The sequence below is a fragment of the Tachypleus tridentatus genome, chromosome 8 (assembly GCF_004210375.1).
Source record: "Tachypleus tridentatus isolate NWPU-2018 chromosome 8, ASM421037v1, whole genome shotgun sequence".
Taxonomy (NCBI): domain Eukaryota; kingdom Metazoa; phylum Arthropoda; class Merostomata; order Xiphosura; family Limulidae; genus Tachypleus; species Tachypleus tridentatus.
This window is the reverse complement of record NC_134832.1, coordinates 134224977-134249848: the sequence shown is the minus strand read 5'-3', so window position 1 is coordinate 134249848 and position 24872 is coordinate 134224977. Positions and strand designations below refer to the sequence as shown.

The 24872-nt window shown below is 32.7% G+C and overlaps 1 protein-coding gene across 1 annotated transcript in view; it reads right to left on the bottom strand.

The window, feature by feature from the left end:
• LOC143223550 (sphingomyelin phosphodiesterase-like) overlaps positions 1 to 22387 on the bottom strand; it is a 36837-nt gene extending 14450 nt beyond the window's left edge. Inside the window, exons 1-6 of the mRNA XM_076451648.1 lie at positions 22320 to 22387; positions 21579 to 21900; positions 19493 to 19687; positions 12973 to 13137; positions 11983 to 12210; positions 2101 to 2270 (exon numbers count right to left, since the gene is read on the bottom strand). Coding sequence (XP_076307763.1) covers positions 2101 to 2270; positions 11983 to 12210; positions 12973 to 13137; positions 19493 to 19687; positions 21579 to 21860 — 1040 coding nt within the window. The 5' untranslated portion in view covers positions 21861 to 21900; positions 22320 to 22387. The remainder of the gene's footprint in view (positions 1 to 2100; positions 2271 to 11982; positions 12211 to 12972; positions 13138 to 19492; positions 19688 to 21578; positions 21901 to 22319) is intronic.
• Positions 22388 to 24872: the final 2485 nt, after the last annotated feature.

The window sequence follows — 24872 nt, the reverse complement described above, 5'->3', positions numbered from 1 at the left end:
AAGGTAAGGTGGAACATGACCCCAGAGGCCCTCACATATTAAATTAATGGTAAAAAGTATAAATTATAAGGAATAATGAAAATAAAATAGTTGCTGTAATATAAATATTTAGAAATTATGTAGTGAAATAAACATGTAAACAGATGGTATATATTGAACAAAACAAGACATTTAACCTAATTATTGATTTACCCATATGTAAAACTACACATAAACTGATAATAGCAGTCAGTTGTTAAATGTAATTGAACAGTGCAGAACAGAGTATATCACTAAGCTCTAAATTAAAAACCATAACCTACCAATATGTATGTACAATATTATGAGAAGTTTATAAAAACTTCAGTTCCACAGACCCAAGTTAATATAAAGAAGTATAAAAAAATAAATAATAACAAAAATGATTTAGATATTTTGTAAAATTAAGCATTAACAATATGTGTATTAACAATAATATATGCATAAGACATGATCTATGAAAGAAAAATAATAAAGTTAGAGTCTGATGATGAACCAGCAAGAGGAATTGCAAGTAATCTTAAAATAAAGACCCAATGTAAGGTTATTTATATTGTATAGGACACAGGATATGACTAAAACTAATTTGATAATATATTTAAAAACCATAGCAGTGTAACATCTTATTATCCAAAGTCAGCAGACTGCAATTCAAAATATGTGGCCTCCAACCTCAAGTCGAAATGAGACGTAGGTCAGCTCATTGGATCATCAATATTCCAATGAAGTAAAGCTGATAAAACCTGTGTAAATGTACTGTCAGAACATGTAACCTCTGAAGTTGTAACTTTTAGAATTTATAATTCAAAATAAAATAACCAAACACAGTCACACAAGCAGAAAAAAATAAGTTGTTGTAAAAAAGTAACAAGTTCCATAACTTGGTAGAAATACAAAATAATTCCACTTCAGAATAGCTCAATAAGTCACAAATGTCACTACTGCATAATAAATAGTAAACTTGGTGAGAAGAATTGATACAAAAGATTACAAAAAAAAAAAAAAACACTTTAAGAGAGCACACTGTCACAACATGAACAATGCCAAACAAATAATGATAGTTTGGTAGAAGTAAATAGAAGGAGTTACATAATGGTTTATATACAAGATGCAGTTGAACAATTTGATCACAATAAACATGGTAGTTCAAGACTTTTGGCATGTGGAAAACTTTCTTTGCATATAGAGGGTACAACTAAATGAAAATAACTATTAATGTGAAAGGAAGTAAGGTACCTTATCAAAGTTCACCTTACAGTAATGAAGAACCACCTACCAACTCATCCAGTTCACCTCACCCTACTTCCACATAAACATCTTGTACCTTCTAAAAACAAATTGGACAATAATGTTGTGAAGAACCTGCTAAGTCATCACCACTCAGTTCATATTACTATAGCCAGTCTGTTCCCGTATGTACAAATAACAAAACCTACCAAATATGACTTTACCACCTATCACCATCCAGGTCAATTCATTAGTCATATTAACCTCACATATATGCATACATAGAAAAATAGTAATTAGAATATGAAAATGTTAGGTTCTGTAAACATTCTTATTCAAAAACTATAAAATTCATTCTATGGATTACTTTCTAGAATCAATATTATCACTAAATATCCAAAGATGATAATTATTCATAAAAATTTAATATAATGATAAAAATTTCTCTATGGAGTACTGAACTTTTTTAAAGTATGATTTTTTATTTCATTAGCAGTAATTAAAAGTGAGCTGCATCATCATGAATATGTCAGTGCTGTGAAAAATAAAAAAATTTACAGGTATGAATCTCATTTATGTTATCTAAATTAAGTTTTCATAAATTAAAAAAAACTGCTTTCTTAAGCTTAATATTCACACCCTGAAACTGTTTCTATTAATCACCAGAAAGACAAAAATATGCATTCTATGGATAATATTTTTCACATAATACAAATTGCTGAATGAAGATTTAAAACAAACATAAAATCTAAGTGCACCCTAACAACAAATCTTGAGTCTAAAGAAACAAAACCTTCAGATGAATGAACACTGGACTAAACTATATATTACAATAAAACAAATAATTCAGGTTACCTATCAACAGGAGCACTTTCATGGTTTCCAAGAGCAGGAAAAATTGGAACTTTTTTAAGATATTTACGCATCAACTGAGTCACAGATCGTAAGATATAAATCTGTTCTGACTGAGTTGATTTCCATATGTCATGAGGAGGAATATCCCCTGTCCAGATAACATAATCAATCTAGAAAGAAATAATAGTACAAGTCACTGTTATTTGTGTTTCAGTACACTATACACACTTTTAATTGCATAATATTATAAAAATTAAGTTTGGTGACAATATGACACCATTAAGAATGATTATGCAGAGACTGAATAAATATTATTTAAATTACACCAAAACAAATACAGTGAACTTTCATGCATAATGCAAAACAACTATATAAATAAATAAAAGCAAAACCTAATTAACAAAAAAAAATAATGTTACACTAAAACTGTACTCCTAGTGACATTCAAGCACTAAAAATGAACCTTAGTGACAACTAACTCTTGTCAACAGAAGCAGAACAACACATTTTTTGGTTTCATTAGGTTATTTATTCAATTAGTGCTAAACATAAACAAGACAATTCACTCAAAAGACTGAACATGCCATATCACACACATTAGTTGCTATACATTGACAAACTCACTAGCATAATTTAACAACAAATTACTAATGAATAAACAAGTATCAACAAACATAAGCTGTGCATTACTTGAAGCCAACTATCAGGTCATCCCATAAGTAATGTCCAAAAATTTACTACAGAAAGTGCATCATCATGTGTCTTTGTAGAAGGTTTTAATAACTAAAATATGTAGTAGGACATGTATAAAAATGTTCAAACAAATAAAAGAAACAACTCCACTTTTTCAGATCATTAATGGAATAATCTCTTATTGAGATGAATTTGTCTGAGGAGCACATTAGGCATATAATGCTTTACTAGTTTAAAAAAAGCAATAGTGCAGCAAAAACTACACGAAACATTCAAGGTGTTTATGGTGTGGAGTCTCTCAATGAAAGAAAATGTTGAAGGTAATTTCAGAAGTTCAGATCAGGTTACTACAGCTTAAGTGAAGCACCATGTCTAGGTCATCCTGTTGAGTTTAATGATGACTTGCTGCTGACTGCACTTGATGAAAATTGTACTGTAACAGTTGAAGAACTAGCACAGAAGCTTAATTCAACCCATTCAACAGTTCACCATCATCTACAACAGCTTCAAAAGGTGTCAAAACTTGGAAAATGGGTCCTCCATGATTTGACAGAAACCAACCTTAGAGCAAGAATGGACATTTGCACCTCTCTGCATTCTCATGAACATAATTCATCTGTTTTGGATAAGTTAGTGACTGGAGATGAAAAATGGATATATCATAAAAATGTTAAGCACCACAGACAATGGCTCAGTGCAGATAAACTGGCTAAAGCACAGTCCAAAATGGACCTCCACCCAAGGAAAGTCTTGTCAAGTGTTTGGTGGAATATTGTTCGTGTGATCCACTTTGAGTTGCTGCCACTCCATGTAACGAGTACATGAGACTTTTACTATCAACAGAGCATTTGAATGTTGCACTGAAAAAAAAGAAGCCTGTTTTGATCAATTGTAAAGGTGTTATGTTACACCAGGATAATACACGGCCCCGTACAGCAAGGATCACATCTGCAAAGATTGAAGAGCTAGACTGAGAGAAACTTCCACATCCTCCATATTTTCTAGACCTTGCCCCATCTGATTATCATCTATTTCAACGTTTGCAGAACAAACTTGATGAAAAAAGAGCTTGGAACACATGAAGATATCAAAACTACCCTCTCTTCATTCTTTTCTTCCAAATCCCAAGAATTCTATAGAAGTGGCATTCAGAAGCTTGTGAATAGTTGACAGGAAGTAATTAATAATAATGAGCATACATTATTGATTAAATTACATTAAATGTGTTTGAAATCCTTTCTCTTTTTCTGAACCCAAAGTTGGACATTAAAAGATGACCTGATACAATAACAAAAGAGTATCAGCTACTAGGAAAAATAAGACTAAGCTATGCCTAACTTCACCACAAAAGCATTATGACAGGCCACTAACTATTAGACAATATCAAATTAAGTTGTTTCTAACGACCATCAATAAAAAAGGATCATGAGAAACTTCCAACTATTATGCAATAAAAACAAAGCTATGCTTAATTTGTAGCTACCTTCACCAAGTTAACACCATGACAGGCTACCAACTATTGGGCAATACAAAACTAAGATGTGCCTCACTTCTAAATACTATCACCAAGAAACCACTATGAAAGACAACCAGCTATACTCCTATACAAAACTAAGCTGTGCCTTACTTATAGCTATCTTTACTAAGAAAGTGTTATGACAGAATAAAAGCTATACTGCAATATAAAACTAAGATGTTCCTCATGGCCTCACTTGTAGCTAAGCACAAAAAAAAAATCACTATAACATGCTACCAACTATTTGGCAAAACAAAACTATGCTATGTTTCATTTACAAATACCTTCACCGAGAAAGCACTATTTTAACATGCTACTAAATGTTGGATAATACAATACTAAGCCCTGTTTTACTTGTAGCTCTCTTCACTAAGAAAGCACTGTAACAGACTACCAACTATGGTGCTATAAAAAACTAAGTTGTGCCTTACGAGTAGCTCCATTCAACAAGAAAGCACTATGACAGTCTACCAGCTGTAATATAAAAAAAAGTTATGCTTTTCCTCTAACTATCATCACCAAGTAAACACAATGATATGCAACCAGATATACAAAATTAAGCTGTGCCTTACTCGAAGCCACAGCCACTAAGAAAGTGCTGATGACAGGCTTCTAGATATGCTTATCTTGTACATAGCCACAGTGTTGTTAAGGTAGGGGCTACATGGAGTTCAGCCCCAGGGCCCATGGTCTTAATGGGGGCCCCAATGATAATTTTATTCCTTGTAAGATTGCTCAGGATGTAGGGGCTACAAAAAATATTATTCCTTGGGCCCAAATATCTTTAAGTCTGTCACTACATAGCCACCTTCACCAAGAAAGCACAAACTACTGATTACTGTGCAATACAACAGTTTATAAAGTCTCACTAAGTGCACATATTCAACTTTATATACACAATAAAAGCAACCAAGATATTTAATTAAATACTATGTAAAAGGTTTATTTGGCATGTAAATAAACATACACACCTATGAATCCTAATATTACACGATCGGAAACCTTTTTAAATAATGTTTACATTACACACAATGAGAACTACTGCTACCAAAGTTTTGTATTGAAATAGCATTTGAAAATAATATTAATTTTACTTTCCTTCAGAACTGTTAAAATTCTAAAAATCTACAAGATCGGCAAACTTGAGCTCATTTCTGCTTTACAGTTATAAGCATTTCCATTAGTTTCACATACTTGGCACAATATATTTCTTTTTTGATAATTAACAAATAAAAAAGGCTGAACTTAAACTTAATGATTATTTTCTTATTGGTTGTATTGAGGATTTCATATAATATACTCTTCACAGTATTCCCAAGCACATCTGCTAATAAATAATCTAAACTAAATAATCAGTTATTTTCCAAACATGGTTTTAATTGTATAAAATTTTCAAAATGTCAGAACATCATCATTCTATTGCTAAGTGGAACTTGTAGTAACTTTTTATGTCACTTTAGTCATTTTATCCTGGTCCATGAGAAATAAGCTAAATGTTAAGAAAGTTGCTAGTAAAGGGAGCTAGCTGGTCATGGGGGTCGGGCAGTAGAAGAACCAGGTACAGGGCAATGCAAATTAAAAACAGCACCTTTGGAAAGAGTCAGAGAAGAATAAGCATGCAGAAGAAGATTGAACCAATCCAGCTCAAGGCATTCACTGTTGAGGCAACAGCCTGGGACTGTATACAAAGACCATTTTACTGAAAAGATCTGAATTCATAAGACAGCCACTTTGCTACTGAGTTCAAAGCTACTGCAACACGACATTCTGACGACCAGATGTTGTGAATCCATAAACAGAGCTCTAGAGAACTAGAAAGTAAAAATTCTACAAAAAAGTACATCCCTGTCAAATGAAGTATGAAAATACAGTATAGATGTATGATTGGATAATGATAGGATGTCCTGAGATACATAAGCAAAGATATGGTAGCAGGTCCTTTGAACTTCCAACATCTCTAGAATACAGATATTCAAAAACTGCTTCTCTGGAAACTAAACAGTGGAAATAGCAAAAGAATCAAGAACTCTGCCCCAGGTGAACATTAGGCCATCTGTGATCAGATGCAAGCTCAGATGAGTTGGAAAGAATTACTGTTATGCAAAACTGATTTAGCCACTTTAAGAGCCAGAGGTGAAGAAATTGAGGTAGAAAAAATAAAGAAGTCAGTAGATCTTAGACACATTCTATTGATTTGACAGGTTCCACTGAAAAGGATGTAAATGGGCACATCCCAGAGAAATAATGGATACTGGAGAGAGCAGTTTCTAAAAGAAATATAATCTTTCATGCAGCAAGAAGAGGAAACATGAAAGGTTTGTAGACCAGAAGATCTGTGTGTCATAGATGTAAAAGAGCAAACAAAAAAAATTAGTTTCAGTCCTACTGGAAATGCAGACCCAGTTGAAAACATACAGAATTTTAGCTAACTGATAAGAAAGGCACTGAAATTAAAAATCCTGTCATTATGAATGAGGTAAAAAATGTAACAGGTGTCCATATGAATTGAAATTTGGAGAAAAACATCCAAGACATCATTCTTGATCTTCCACAACCTGAGAAAGATCAAGGAAAATACTGAACTTATAAATGGAAAAATTGATTCAATGGTGAAAAATCTATGACTGGCAACAATGCTCCATAATGGGCTTTAGGACCTGTTTCAATCATTCCATTGTTTAGAAAGAAAAGTCTTCTGCAGGGGTCAAAATTGCAAGGGATTTGAAAGGCAGTAGAAAGAAGACTGCATTATGAGAAAAAGGAGGTTGAAATAGAGAGAAAGTTTAAAAGAGATTACCTGTGTTACCCTTAGGTATTCAAAAGGAGACCACAGGTGTGCAAAGTGTAAGAACCAAGCTCACACAGAACCAAAGTATAAGGGTAGTTCCAAAAATGAGCTATCTCCAAATTTCTCAATGGCTGCACTATTAGGAAAGAAACTTTGGGAAGGGTTCGATGGATAAAACATGGAATGGAGTGGAACCAGACTATGCTCATAAGGAAAAAAAAATGCCAGGTCTCCCTGCACCTAGGTAAGCAGAAAACCACAGTGAGTAGAGATCACTGCTAATGAACTACCTCACCTTTAATTTCCAAAGTATTAGTAACTCAGGCTCCAACAATGGGTACTAAATGGAGATCCCAGAGATAAGACTGAAAGAATCTAACTCCAGAAAACAAAGCAACCCAACTAAGCAAATCCCAGAAACAGAGAAATAAAATTAATTGAACAACTGCTGGTGAATAAATTGAATCTAGCATAAAAAACAAGTAGATGCAACCTTCCACAGTAAAGATGTGGGCCATAATGCATAGCCTCAGAAAGGTGTAAAGAGGACAGGTACTAAAGTAGTTGAGCAAGCAAAAAACTAAAACAAGAAGATTAAGGATAGGAGAGAGTTAAAGCAGAAAAAGGATCCCAACAGTGGTCAAACAATGAGAGTCTTAAGGTTGGGGAGGACAAAACAAATAAAAAGCATATATGAAGACAAGACAATAAATAACCTGTGACAAAAAAAAAAAAAAAAAAGTTCTAGATTTGAAACTTACTCAGTAAACTCACTTGTGAACCAGAAGAAACAACTAGAATAAGAGATCAAAAGTGGCAAATCACAAAGGTGGAGTTATTTGATCCTTCTCTGAGAAAGAAGAATAGGAATCAAAGGGAAAAGTAACTCAAAATCATTCAAAAGATACAGCAGGCTCAGCAAAGGCTTCAGAAGCAAGAAGCCACAAGTCCTGGGTCTGAGACAAATAACACAGTACAAAACCAACAACTTAATATACAATGACAGTTCCTACGGTCGCCACTGAAGTAGAACTGGATGATTACTGTTAAAGAATGTCTGGATACTAGAAGGCTTTGAAAAGGTAGATATGAGAATTCCTAATCAACAAGACTCATGGAACTGAATTAATTGAAATTTTTTTATGAGTTCTTTAATTATACATCTTTTAAAGAAATAAAATACATTTAGGAAAGCTAATAACCTTCATTAGAAACTTTAACTGAATTTGTTTTCAATTTAGTTAAAACACAAAAAATCCTCCTACTTTTATTAAAGGCATCAGAAAAACAACACATCTAAAGAGTTTAATGCTGAGGAAAATAATGAACTACTGGTTTACACAAAGTGCTCAAGGGAAATACTGTGCAAGGAGGTTGTGTCACCTTCCTACTGGTGAAAGGGTATGTTCTGATGTTGCTTAGCCACATAGACTAGTGTAGTAAGCTACATGAATGTAAGCTCTTTTAGTGGCTGGTTGCATGTGCAAGACCTTTTGACACTTGGACTTACACACAAATTAGCTATTCCATAGAGACTTTACAAATAAAGTCTGAAGTTAGGCCTACATTATTCAAGGTTATTACATTTCTTGTTGTAAACATACAGAAGGAAGGAGTTAACCTCACCATCTTGTATGAAAGAATAATTTTTAATCAGTAAACTCTTCAGTTAAGCACTTACAAATGATGGTATACACTTTTACATACAGGAATATGTTTGTCTACAACTGTTTTAAATCAAACAACCATTAATTGTAACATTAAATCAACAGTGACCTCATTCAACTACATTACGCATAAAAATTTCATATCCTGTGGAAAAAATATTCTTGTAGTATGAATATATTTCTTGCTCAAACCCCTACTAATACATGCATAAAATATATATGTACAACTAAGATTTGTTTTACATGTTTAAAGCACATTAATAAAGGTATCTATTACTTAGATTAAATTCCTTCAGTTACTTTTATTGTGACAATACAATACTTCTTGTTTTATTGTGACAATACAATACTTCTTGTTTTATTGTGACAATACAATACTTCCTGTTTGAAACATTCATGTATGACATCACTTCTGTAAATACAACAATATAGAAAGATATTTCTTGTTTCAGTTTTCATGATGCTGAGTTTCTGGGATTGGTACATACCAGGGACGAATACATATACACATTTTAAGTTACTCTTAATGACTTTCGGCACCAGTTTCATTAATGATATAAATACTTTTTTTTTTACTTCCAAAGTTTTCTCATCAATCTACACAAGGGCTATCTGTGTATACCTGTTCTTAATTTTGACTGCTAAACTGAAGGGCAGACGACTAACCATCAGTGCCCATTGCCAACTTTTGGCTACTTGGGTTTGATCAAAAATGGGAATTAGCTGTAACTTGTATAGCAAACACAAAGCCCACAAGTGCACAGCACATTTTTACAGCAATGGAGCATTAGTCATGAAACATAAGATTCACAGCCTGGCATGCTATAACCACTAGACCATTTTTATCCAGTTGATGTTTGCAAAAATATATTTTTAAAGAAAAAAATTAAAGGTGTAAACCATCATCTTCACATAATTCCAAGCACACACACAACCTCATGTATTAAAAACAAATTATCAATATTAAACATCCACAATACTATGGGAAGAAAGCCATATTCAAAAACCTGCATGTTTTCAGCACTTAAGACAAATAGCTTAACTGATGTAATGAAAAAATGAACTTATCATTCATTCAAAGTAGTACTTGTACTAAATGCAAGTGACATGGAATTCCTTTGTTGAAAATAAGTTATGTACAAAAGTTCATAATGAGGATGCACAATGCACATAGAAATTAAAATAATTTCACAATAATTCATAAATGATCTCAGTATTGTTCAAAAACTAGTGATTTATGTTATCACTGCAACTATGCTATACTAAAATACCTAAAGTTTGCAATACTGATTTTTTCCATAATGCTATTTTCTAAATTTTTATAAAGATAGAAAACTAACAACAACATCCATTTCAAAAAAAAAAAAAAAGACAACTAAAACCTTATTGGTATCTGCATTGATTTGTAGATTTCCTGATACTGATTAAGAGCAAATTCATACAAGTCTGTATATACTATGAATAAATTTAATTGTACTAATAATATAAATCATCTGAGTAACGTCAAACTCTCAGATCTGTATTTGGCTAAGAATTAAGATATTAGTGTTATGAAATCAGGCAAGGGTTTCCCACTGTAGTAATTACAAATAAATAAAAATTAACGTATTCTTTTAGACATATATAAACTTAAGAAATTAGACAAAGATAATCTCAAATGTAAACTACAAAATTATTTGTTTTACCTGAGTTAACTGACACACAAACAAAATGTTTCATTAAAATCAATTATATTAAGCACTGGTACCTACTGCTACACAATCAATAATTCTCTTAACACGTCTTTTTTCTGAAATTAAGTTCAAAATAGCCTTTCTCCAATAAGATAAAGGAAATGATACAAAATAATGTTGTTTTAGCTTGATTTTCACATTCCTCACAAATTTTATATTTTCAAAATTAAAATGAATTACAAAAAAGATACTTACCTCTAAAATACTAAAAAAAAAAACTGGTAATCCATGGTCATGAAACAAAAATACAAAGAAAGAAGTAATCTGAGAGAAATTGGATAGTTTGATTTGTTTTGAATTTTGCATAAAGCTACAAGAGAGATATCTGCACTAGCCATCCGTAATTTAATAGTGTAAGACTAGAGGGAAGGCACCCACTGCCAACTCTTGGTCTACTGTTTTACCAACAAATAGTAGGACTGAGTGTAATATTATAATGCCCCCAGGCTTAAAGGGTGAGCATGTTTGGTGTGACAAGGGTTCAAACCCGAGACCCTCTGATTACGAGTCAATCACCTTAACTACCTGCCCATGCTGGGCCTGGAAATTGGATAGAGACATGAAAATACGTCTAATGATAAATATAGAAATGTAGTCCAATATTATTTACATTCAGCCAGAAAAAAGCATCAGTAAGAATGGACTAATCCAGAAGAGAATTCAGCTACACAGACAAAGGACCTAAACAAAATCCAGCTGTGAAGCCACAGACATCAAACATCATTTGTAAAACATAACATTCTAGGTTTGCCAAGATGTTTTCAAGGTGATAATAGGACTGGTGACCCCATGGGAAAGTTGATGTAATGGTGGAATAATATTAGGAATATTACTGTCACTTACATAAAAATACAGTACACATTAATACATTCCTTTACTTATTCATTCAATCATTTTGACATGATTTTTTTTACCATTTTAAGTTCTATACCTCTGAGCTGCTAAAATGTCAATCATAGCTTTTTGTAGTATGTTCATGGGAAGCTCGTATAAGAGGCTTGGGAAGGTTAAGCCTTCCCAAAAAAAATTATTCCTCACAGGACATTATTCTAATCAATTCAAACATTGCAGAGAGATAGAAAAAGCAAAAATGAGTTTATGTATGTCACTGAGGGGAGTTTATTTATTTAGGATCTTCCAACCCACACACATAACAACAGCCTACCCAGACAAAAGACTCACATGCCATATACAAGTGTATTTCTTATTAAATAACGTCATAAGTTGTCTATGGCTAAAGTTTATGTCTAGTATAGTCTATAATCATGACTAAGCCATTTCACTACAGTATGAACACAATGCCTACAGTCATGTAGTAGGTTCCTGGCACTCCCAAACTACTATTATAAAAAGGTTGGTTCTTCTAAACACGTAGCTGAAAGTAGCCATTTACACAAACAGAAATGTATATTGGCAGTAAAAAACATTTTCTATTAATACAAAATACATACAACAATTTGTAATAAAAAAGGGAAATTCTCTCACTTTGTGGTTATCAGTTATGTGTTTAAGCATGCTTTCTAATGTTCTTAATGGCATATCACAGTTTCTGTAGTCTCCCCACTTTCCTGCAGCTTTGCTTGGATGGCTTGCTGGTTTATTAGTGATTCTACAGCACAAGGGTTCCCCACACTCAGCATTACTACCTTCCTTATAGTATGGATCAAAATGAGAATCAGAGATATGGAGGACACGGACCACAGGTGCTAAAGGCTGAAATATTTAGTGCAGTCAAACACATGATCAACATTTTGAGAAATATTTTGCATAACAATGTAAAAATTACACTTCAACAGATAAAGTTCAAAATTTAGCCAACAATATCTTGAAAACTAAAGAGCCATAAGTACACTCAATTAATTGAAAAATTTACCATTTCACAGAATAATAGCTATCTATGATTAATATTGGGAGGTTAACCTTCTCAAAAGATAATAGTTACATATATTCAGAGTTACTTAGGAAGTTATCCTTCTCATAAGATAATAGTCACATGTAATTAATACGACTTAAGAGATAATTCTCATAGAATAATACCCACACTTATTCATTAAAAGTATGCAGACTATCATTCCTTCAAAATAATATTCACTTGTATTCAGTTTGACTTAGGAGGTTAAAGTTATCATAAAATAATACCCACACTTGTTCAAGTTCATATCTATATATATTCAGTATGAGTTGAAGGGTTAAGGCCATCATAAAATAATAACTACATTTATTCACTTTGTTGTGCAGAATTATATCTCATAAATGTTTATCTCAAAACACTGCAAAGCAAGTCACACAAAATATCAACTTCTGAGCAAAACTTTCACATGTGGAACATTTTTATATAGATGTAATACATATAAACAGAAAGTTATATATAGATCTTTTGTTTTTCAGTACTTGCTGAAATTGTTCAGTTCATAAAGTGGATTTTCTATTTGTTTTTAAAGTTTTGTATCAATTTTCCAATCTTTTAATATTAACCTTAGGCATAACTTTTGATTTCAAAGGAGGTTTGGTCTTAGGAGTCAAAGGCAATGTCCAGTTGTGGTCTACGTGATGCACTGGAGAACAGGTATAACCAAGCATCACACCACATACTTCATGAGGACTTAGATCAGTATTCTGAAAAACATACAGCATGTCATCCTGTAAAGAAACAGAACATCCATAGTTAATATGAGAAGCATAGGTAGTTTCTATTTATAACCGAGTTATAAATACAATGAGGTTCTTATTTATTGCTTATCTATTATTGGCTGGTAATTCTACTTCACCCTGTACTTAAGCGTTTTAAAGGAACACCAAATATATGTATGAAAGCCAACTTCAAGCAGGTAACAATAACATCATTTACACTAGAATTACAATTTTTTTCTCTATTAGTACTATTAAATATCAATAATGCTTATAAAAGCAGATACTCTGTTTGAAACTGTCACCTCAGTGAAACTGATTTTGGTTTTTGAGTTATCATGTAATACAAAAAGCATAAGAAAGAAGTATAACATATTCAAACTTTTTTCTTTGATATTTACAGACAGTTCCAAAACTTGTGACTCAGTCGTTACATAGACATTATTATAAAAGGAAACACTATATAGCACCATAAAGTTCTAATGACCTATTGAGGAGTTATTTAAAATACTATTTTAATTAATAATCTAAACCATCCTTACTCAGGCAGCGTTTCTGTCTGCCTGATACAAAAAACACACACAAGTGTGCATACAGATAATGACTTTTATGTCCCTACTAAACTGTATGGATAAACATTGAAAAATACAAGGATATAGCACTATAGAGTTTAATTTACCCTAACCAAACTACTCAGTAGCAATAGCCTTTATTTCTACCTTCATTCTCATATAAGGCAAGCAATTTTATTGTTTTGTTCATAAATTAGTAATAAACTGATAAGAAATTATTGTTACTTCAATTGGTGGTTACAGTAAGGATACAAGTAATCAGAGGACTTTAAGTTTGCTAACATTACTTAAGTTATGTGTATGTATAATAAAACACACAAACACATTTATACAAACAGAAGGCAGGGAAAAAGTGAAATCACTGGTCTAAGAAAAGGTTATATGTCATCCTGCAAACAAGATCATTATAAACACCACCAACTCAGTTTGAAAATTGGTGATTTCAACAGAAATGTTAAACCATTCCTAAATATAAGTAGTCTTCAGTTTTTTTAGGGAACTGGAAGAAAATGATGCTAGATTTAAGTTTCAAGAATATTTTATAATAGTTTAGTGCAGGACCAATGAGTGTATCCATGGGTTCCTAGGAAAGGACTGGTGTAAGTTGGTTGGTTGGTTTGTTTTATGGTGCAAAGCAACTACACTCTCTGCACCAAATATCTGGTAAAAACTTAATATTAAAGTAAAATTACTAAAATTCGTAAAAAGAAGTTAAGGTAAAACAAAACAGTTTAATTATTGAATTAAAAATATAAATAACATTAAATTCAATTTTTATATCTAGTTTACAACATTAAGAGCAAAACTACAGTGATACAAGTTGTAAAGAGCTTTCTGTAGTATAATTGTGATTATCATAACTCCCCACGATGAACAGGTAAGTTCAAAAACCACCATTAGCCACCTGAAGTTGGCCTATCCAGTCTTGGTTTTCAGTTATTTGACGTTATGGCCATTTTCTAATTTCAAATCGAACTACATGTACTTTGATTCTTAAAAGGGAATCATATTAAAAAATCTCTAATGTATAAATTAAAAAACTTAAAATTGCATTAAAAAGATAAATGGCCTTTAAAAAACTAAAAACATTTCTAAGGTGGGCAGTGTCACCATTGCCAATAACACTGTCTAAGGTTATGGATAAACTTTGAGACAGAACATCGCCGAGAGTCAAAACGACAGCAAGACAGTAGAACGTGGCTTACTGTGACCTGAGTGTTACACAGACAACACACTGGTGCATCAGCCCCAGGTAAAAGAAAACAGCAAGTCAAAAAAACTGTGACCAACTTCCTCTTTCCAATCCTTACAGAAACAAGATAGCCAAAGTCCAATAGAAGATTTTATTTGGACAAGCTTGTTTTCATGTTGCTCACTCCAAGTCGACTGCCAACTGGCATGGAGCAGAGTCTTGAATACGGGACCATAGTCCATGTATGGAATAGGCACAGTGATGATAGTGCCAAAGCAGATAGATTCAGCTGTGGTGTCGGCAAGCTCTTTCCCACGAATACCAACATGGCCCGGTATCCAGAAAAACTGAATAGAAGGAGATGTTAAAGAGAAATGGGCCAGTCAGTCTTGAATATCAGTGAGAACAGGGCATGAACTAACATCAAGCAATTCCAGGGTCAGAAGAGAACTAAGCAAGTCAGTATAAATAGTGCAGTTGGAGTACTGCTTAGTTTCTATGTAATCCAGGGCAAGAGAAATGTCATACAGTTTAGCAGTGAACACAGAAGCTATAGAAGGGATTCTGTGCACAACCACTGAACCACAACAAATCATGGCAGAGCCCACACAGTCATCTGATTTTGAACCATTTGTATAAATAGAAATGGAAGGATGGTTCAAAAGATGTTCAACAAATAACAGAGTATTTCCAGTTGAGAGTGTCTGCTTTACTCAGATGACTTAAAGATAGGTCACATTTGGGGGCTGTAAGAAGCTACAGTGGGATGGGCTGACCAGTGGATACAGCAATCTTATCTATCCAAGGACAGACCTAATTCATCCAACTGCATCTGGATACGAAGGCCAAAAGAAGCAATGGCAAATTATCTGTTCTGGAAAAGTATAGCCCACTAAGGAAGAAAAACACAACCTCAGGTGGGATGCGAGAGCAGTGAAAGAGGGCCAGCTTTCACCAGGTCACATGGGTAGGGTGGCACTGAACATGGCCAGTCTCTCAAAAGTATAGTAAAATGATCACTGCCTCATGGATTATTGTCAACCCTCCATGAAAAGTGGGAGAATAGTGAGGAGGAGAAAACTGAGAGATCGATAGCAGTAAAGGACTGACTAGGTGTATAAAAGTAAGTAGAAGAACCAGTTGAAAAGAGAAAGGTCATGATAAGAAAGCACGTGCTCTACAGAGTGACCCCTCCTATCAATATCAGCCATTCCCCAGAGGGGATAATTTCCATTAAAGTCCCCAAGAATTAAAAAGGGAGACAGCAACTGTTCAATGAGAGCATCAAGGTCTGATTGATCATAGGTCTCTCCAGATGACAGTTAGAGAGAACAAACAGTGATGGTACAATCCAAAGAAACATGGATGGCTCTAGCCTCCAAGGGTGTGTCAAGTGACAAAGACAGGGTGGGCACATGCTGATCAACCAACAGTGCCACTTATGCACTCATCCATCACACAGCCTGTCATTTCTGTACAAAGAAAACCGCTAAAAGGTGATTATATCGGCAGGTTTCAGAAATGTTTCCTCTAAGGAAAGACAAACAGGAGGGTAGGAAGCAATCAGTGTTTTGATGTCATCCAAATGAGGACATAAACCTCGATAGTTCCATTATATCAGGGTGGCCATTTTTATTTATGTGTAGATAAATTGGGTGGAGAACCCTTCTGTTTATGACCACGTCTTTTTCCATACTTTCCTTATTCAAGGGAGGTCTATCGCCCTCCATGGATCCTGCCCTGGGTCGATTGGGCAGGTCTTTGCTGTTGGAAGGGGATTCCAGAGATTGAGGGCATGAATGAATGATTGTTTTGCAACTTGGGGTGAGAGAGAAAGATGGATCTGAGGAAATGCCTGTACCTCGAACCAAAGGATGTGGAATGTATATAAGGGACAGAGATGGGTGTTAAAGTTGATTCACCAACTTTTTTAACCATGGAGGTCAAATTACTTCTCATTTGGTTTGAGAATGATTCATTGGGAGGCACAGAGAGATCCGTCTGCACTCCCACTGCAGTAGTGGAAAGAAGTGCATCAGCATATGTCCGAGATAAAGTGGTTGACAGCAACTTTCGAGCCTCAGAGTAGTAATGTTGTGAATCGTTTTCAAATGCTGTACCTCTTTTTCTTCCAACTATTTAGGGCAAGAATGAAAATAAGACAGGCAAGAGCCATTGCATTTGATGCAATGAGGGTCCATTTCACACTCACAGGCATTGTGGTCCTTGTCACCTCAAGGAATGACAACATAACATTTTTGAGTGACCGAACTGCTGACACTGGAAACATTTGAGAGAGTTTGGAATGTATGGCTGTACTCTGCAATTAAGATAACCTGCCTTGATGGTGGCAGGTGGACGTGGTGATGTAAATGTTAGAATGAGAACACTGGTCGGCATCATAATTCCATCTTTACAAGTGGAGATACGCCTCACTGCAGAAACTCATTGAGTGGAGAAACCATTGAAAATCTCCGACTCAGGGATGTTCTTCAAATCCCTCTCAACAATAATTCCTCATGATGAATTCAAAGTTGCATGAGGTGTAACCTTAACAGGAATATCCTCAATCACCTTTGAATGCAAGAGGAGTTCACTGTGTTGAGATGTGGATGTTTCCACCAATATGTCACCAGAGTAAAACTTCTTTACTGACTTTGGAGAGTCACCAAGTCCCTCTAGTCACTTCTGAATGAAAAATGGAGACATCTGCCCCAAAGGTTTGTCTGAAAGAGAATGTAATATAAAAAAATGACGCACAACAGATGTTACAGCTGTTGAAGATTGCTGCTCAGAATCTTAAAGACGTGGTCTTTTACCTATGGACTGTTTTTCACTATTTTATTTGAATTTTTATTTGGAGGATCTATAATAAAAAAAGGAATATTTCAGTGCCCACTGACCCCACCCACCATGGTACCCTACAAGGGGATGCACTACAATGCCAAACAAGGACACTGCAGCAACGCCAGGGTTTCGTGAGCACTATACCTAAACACCAACATAAGATACAATGTCCACAACACCCATTGAAAACATCCAACACTGGTACTCGGTTGACTCCAGCCCAAGTGAACCAGCCAATTGGCCCAAGGGGGGCCACACCAAGGCTGTCTGTCTACAGGAATTCAAGGCCAAAGTGATGTGTTAGGGTTGGACCCTTCAACCACCAGGATCCTCTCCTTCACGGGTCACCATGCACGGCAAACATGTGGGTGGATGTTTAAATCCCAGAGGAGGTAAACTGAAAGAACAAAACCTTGCCTGGGAGGTCCCCTTACCACGTACAGGAATCCATACCGAGGGAAACTGGTGTAAGAGTCCTCTCTCTCTCTCTCAATCAATTTTATCTTACTTTGTCTAGAATTCTCTTCAGAGCAGTTAGTCATGAGGAAAATTTCTTGACCTCTCTGCCTTCTAACTGTGCCTAGTTTAGTTGAATAAAGTTCTGATAATTGGGCAAGATATGATAGATAACTGGTGAACCTGACTACAGCTTATAGCCACTGCACCTGTGAATGCTCAATATAAGGAATGGCTTGATTATAAATGACTGAATTCTTCATATGAAAGTTTCTTATTTTCAACATTAAACACTGAACACATTTTAAATTAATTTTGTTTTCCTGTTGCATTTCACAATTTGACTTAATATACCAAAGTCTTCATCACCTATGATGATCTTTTTGCTACTGCTGCTTTCAATATTTACCAGATATAGTCCATGATGACAAAACATTAAAAACCTTTGTTCTTGATACACCAATAACTTGTGTGGTTTTGTTAAAGGTGCACCTACTATCATTCTTCTTTTACAATATATAAGATCCTTCTCAAAGACATGATGTCTGGACCTGAAATACAGCAGAAATGTCTGGCCTTATATGCTCACACACTAAGAAATTGAGCATGATTTTCGAAATGAATGAAACAGCATCTTCATTTACAAAAACAAATTCAAATGCCTATTGGAGTTGGAAGCACTTTTATCTATTTATTTGTTTTATTCTTTTGTAAAAAGTGTGTGTATATATGTATATACTTTTGCTACTTTACAATTTTTTATAATTAGTTTCTTTTACATTCTAATGCAACTTTTAAAAAATTCCACCAAACTAAATCAAAAATTAGTTAAGAGAAATTACGAACACCGCCTACCTAAACATTTATTCACGTTATTGTATATAATCACTACATTCACAGTATATTACATACACACACACATGAACACACAAGTACAAGTAATGATCTATTCAAATTTTACATGAAAACCTGCAAATTAAATTTTCCTAGAAACGTTTCTGAATAACAAATCTGTACATACAATAATGTGTCAGTACTTACTCTGTGCCTATCAGTTGTTAGTGTAGAATAAATAATGATGTCACTTAAAAAATATACCTCAGTTTTTAGCATGTATTCACAAATACCTTTTATTTGTCAGTATACACAATATTAAAACTGAAGAAACACATCTTAGCCATATAGTAATTTAAATGAAGTAATAATAAATAAAAAAATTTTACTTTATAACTTGCAACAACCACCTAAGATACAAATAACAGCAGTACTTAGACTTTTGTCATTTCTCAATTAAACTCACTTTGAAAATTTCAACCACTCCATAACATACTCTCTCACTTTCCAGCTTCAGTGTCTTGCAAATACTTAACGCCAGTGTTGAAAGCTCTTCGCCACTTCTGCCTTGAGCCATCAAGTGATGCAAAATAGAAACCCCAAACTTACAAACAAAACATGCTGCAGGAGAAGTCTTTCCAAGTTTGATACTGTCCATTACCTTTATGGAAAATTTGAGGTAAAGGAAATAAAAAAATGTTCAAATCAAATAATTCAGCTTCCAATTAAATTGTTTGAAATATAAGAAAAGTTAAGAGAGATTACAAACACTGCCTAAACATTTATTCACGTTATTGTATATATAATGACTTTATTCACAGTATATTATACACATTCACTCTTTTTTCTCTCTCTCTTGCCATTTTCCTGACTGAAACAACCAGAAAAGATGTTTTATTTGTTTTTGATCAATTATGTTTTGTGTTGTTTTTTTATTTTGGCTTTTCACATTCTTGTATGTTTACTACTTTACAATTTTTTATAATTAGTTTCTTTTACATTCTAATGCAACTTTTTAAAAATTCATATTCTTAACTCAGTTGTTTTTATTCACACTTCATAGCTAGTATTTTTATCTTAATATCAAACTGTTCAGAAATGTTTTACTTCTCATCCATTTGAAATATTAAGTAGAAGGTAATTATTTTTTAATAATATTTAATAATAAAAGCATAATATTTTACTGATATCTTTCAAAAAGTATCATTTTGAACATTTAAATTCTAAGTATTTCTAACTTACAGGATTAGTTTATGAAAAATTTACAAGTTTGTGGAAATATGAATAACAACAGACACACCAAATACTTTATCCTAAGTAAAACAGTAATAAAGATGTTAAAAAATGAATTGGAAATTTATCATTATAATTTACAAAGTAAACAGCCAAGTTAACAAACAATATTACTCAACACATAAAACCTACATAGTTCTATTGTTGTAACTTGCATGACAATAGGTTACTGTAACCTACTTAAAATTATACTTGCATATTATTACAACCTATAGACATGTCAAAAAAACCCACGTTACTTCTTACACCATAGCACTGAGGTATAACAGATCTATTATATGGATAATATGCACTAAAAATCCATAACAATAAATTGTATACAATAAGCATTTTGTCTGTTCTTTTTCCTTAAAGAATGAGACCACTGTATTAGCATGACTAGCCATGTATCTCATTGCAAAATACCATTTTTTTCTCCTGTTGTTAAACATTCAAACAAATTTATATAAAATGCTAATACTGTCATGGAATTCCTTGTGAAAAAAAAACAAATTTAGTATTAACACCAATACAACAACAGTCTTTCTAAAAATGAAAAGGAAGTAATAACAGTAAGATATTTTAATATTAGATATAATTGCCATCCTCATTGTAAAAAATTTGGGAATCTGTCCCAATAAGCCATGGAATGCATTAAAATATCTTATTTGATTTTATACAAAAAATACAATATAATTATTCAAGATAAGGAAAAGTTACTTCTGTTAAAATCTTGGTTACAGTTCAGAATAGAAGTACACAATTATGTTAATGTAGGATACAGTTAGAATTGAAAATAAGTTATTCATGCTACAGTAGAGTATAAACTATAATTCAAAGTAACGAAAAAGAACCCTAAATTATAGTAAATTACAAGGTAATGAATCAAAAGATGAAAAATCTATCTGTGTAATGCAAAGTACTAATTCAGAGTAGGAATTAATTACAATGTTCTGTAAGGCAAATTTATAAATAACAACAAGAAATAAATAATGTATAATAAAAATAATAAACAAATTATGATTCAAGGCAAAAATGATGACGTATGATAAAATTTTTTTTTTTTTAAGTTAAAGATAATCTGACATTTAATTTATTTAAAACAGTTTATTGTTTAACACTATAAAAATCTGACTAAATTATAGAAGAATATAAATATACAATTTAGAGTAAACAGGATATGATACAACAGAACACATGTAAATGGGTCAATAATCACAGCTCAAGCACATACATACATACATTCATACATATGTATCATTAATATTCCTTAATCATACCTCTTTAATGTTCAATAGACTAAAAACATAAGAAAGAATATTGGTGAAAAATGCTCCTCCACCAAGATTGGAAATCTGGCTCATGTCTGGCTTTGCCATTTCCTGCATATTCTGATCTCCATTCTTCTTCTGAGATGCAGATTTCCCTGTCACTGGAAGTGGTGACTGATATTCAGTAAATACACTCTGAAGCAAGTAAGCCCCAGAAGTTGCAGAAATACTCAGATATAGTAGAAAAAAAGAAAGAGTCCATGATGTGACAGATCCTTGCAAACCAGTCATGATGAGTCTAAATTTTGTGTGCAGTATTACCTGAGAATCCCTGTTTTAAAGAATAATAATAATAATGTTCAAACTTTCTAAAATTAATTATGAATAACAAAATGCATAACTAGCAACACAATCTGTAATTCAATCTTACTTTAAGCACTTGGCAAGGATTCAATTAAAAAAAAAATCCAAGATTGAAGCTATGAAACTTAGATCTATCTTTTAAGCTAGCTCATGAGGTCAAGTAGGATTTCAGTCCCTGCTCACTTTATTCATCAAGATAAAATTAAAATATTTAAATGATTAGAAAATTAAACATTGCAATATTTTTGAACAAGACAAAAACTTAATTTGCTTATTCTTAGCATTACAAAAAAAAACTGTTTTTTTTGTAATTATAATTGGACTAACTATCTTATCTATATTATAATTGCAGCTACCTCAGTGGTACAGCAATATGTCTAAACTTACAATGCTAAAAACTGGGTTTCATACCCATGGTTGACAGGGCACACATTGCCCTTTGTGTAGATTTGTGCTTAACTACAAAGAAATAAACAATAATTGTATTATAATATTAGTATAGATTCTCATATAAAAATGAATTATTGAACAAATTATTTTTGCTGCATTTTCATTAAAAGTTTATGTATATGTAAATAAACACATTCCAAAACTGTACAATGTGTAAAGCACATTAAGTTTATTTCCCATTTAATAAACAATGAAATGAAATTTTTACCATCATATACAAATCATTGCTCATGCCCTTTTCAAAGTTTGAAAAAACTTCTAAATTTCTGAAGTAAATCCATATACAAAAACAATAATTTCCTTCCAACAAAATATTTTATTACAATAAGTTGCTGCTTTATTTTACAAATATCTTTGTTCTTGATAGTGATACATATTATTGTAAGCAACCATATGTTTTCTTAGTGCTGAAATTAAGAAGCACATTATTTGGGAAACCTAAAAGTAAACTTAAAACAATAAAGATGCTTTAAGTGAATAAAAAATACATATTAACACTTGAAATAAATTCTTCACAACTTATAACCTTATTTAATTCAAAAGATCGTTTTTTAAATTTTAATTTTGAATATTTTGAATTATTTTTGGTAAAAATATAGATATAAGGGTATTTAAACTTTAAGCATGATACATTTGAACAATAGTTCTACCTTTAACGATAAGTTTATATCCTTTAATATGTTTTTAATTACTAAAACAGCTGACTTATGTATTGTATTTTAAATTCTATAAATTCGTCATTGTGCTTATTTCAATCATCAAAAACACAACTAAATATGTACTCAGTTTTGGTGTATATACGTTTTACATTAATTTATTATTCAGTACAATTATAATGCAAGAATACGTAATATCGCTATTAGTAGTAACAATATATATACATGACATAACTTTTACACTGTACATCTACAGTAATAATTCTATTTCGAGTAATTCTTGGTTTCTTTACAACGTTTTCGTTTAAATTGTTTATAACTTATTTAAATATTTGGGAAATCTCATTAACTAAAATGCGCACTTTATCCTCATGCTGTAGTTACAGGACGAGCTTTATTCTTTTCGCAAAATCTCTGTAATTGAGCTTACCTGTTGTGTTGTAACGAAGCACAATTGCACCAGCTAGCTATGAATCGAGAGGCATGATGAACATGTTCTTTCAACTGAGTCGTAATAAGAGACCCAGGCCGAAATGGAGCACGTTATGCCAAACCTGCATAACAGGAAGTATGTTGGGTGGGTGATAAAAGGTATGCACCTGAAAGGCTACGCATTGTAAACACTAACAGCGACATTCTGTTCTACCTGAGGCAAAACACTAACAACTAGGCAATAGGCCTATCGTCAGAATGAAGACGCAAGGTGAGTTTTCTTGAAGGTCAGCGACCTTGAAGTACCGGCTGTTGAAGTTTTTCTGTTTAACCTTCATTTATAATGAACTATACTACTCTTCTTGGTTAGTTTCTAGTTATGAATAATCGCTTAAATTTTCAAATATTCCATTTAGTTTTTTATTGCCTCTTATTGTGTATTCTCTTGAAGTTCTAATAAAAACAGGGCTTTATGGAAGAAACGTAAAATTACCAACTTTTCTGAAACATAATACATTAAACTTGCCGTGAGCAACAGCTGAAAAGCACTGTTACAATTCAATTGCCTTAAGCAAAGCAGCGTGAACTTAAAACAATATTCTATTGTTTTTTATTTTTGTTACAAAAAATTTCTGTTTTATCTACATTTAATTATCAATAGTAAATTTTATCAAATTGAAAAATAAAAATCGGATTGGAAACACGAAAAAGATAATTTGAAAATTTTGTTTCATACTTTTTTACAATTATATTTGCAAATACTATTCAACTGATTTTTACATACGTACTTGACAAACGTATTAATAAGTAAGAGTATTTCTATTGGATAACTAGTAGCAATGTAACCGAACATATATATTTCACGCCCAAAAAATAATGAAAAAACCAACTTATAAATTTCTATATTTATAGATGACCAGGATGGACGGGACCTCTAAGAAAACTGCACCAAGCTGTTTCAAATGTTAAAAAAGCCTCTTTGTAATAACGATATTTATGTATATACATCTGATAAAATGTTGTGTATGTTTGTTGGCAGTTAAGTGCACAGCTAAACAATGAACTATTTGCGATCTACCTTCCACAGGTCCGTAAACATGTCCTTAAGCCACTGGGGGGATAAATAAATGAAGGGAAATGTTAAGAAATTAGTTTAATGTTTTCTCTATTGCTTGAGTTTTAAGTATTTTCACTATTATTTTGTTTAATTGCGACTTAATATGCATCTATAATAATATGTCAACATATTATCTGTTTTTTAAAAACAGTTTAGACCTGTACACTAAATTATTCAAACAACAAAAATATATTTACTTCGTTATTATATTATTAAATACGTGTATCGCGAGTGTGTACGTATTATATGCGTTTTATGAAGCGGAAACTACAATAAAAGGAAATA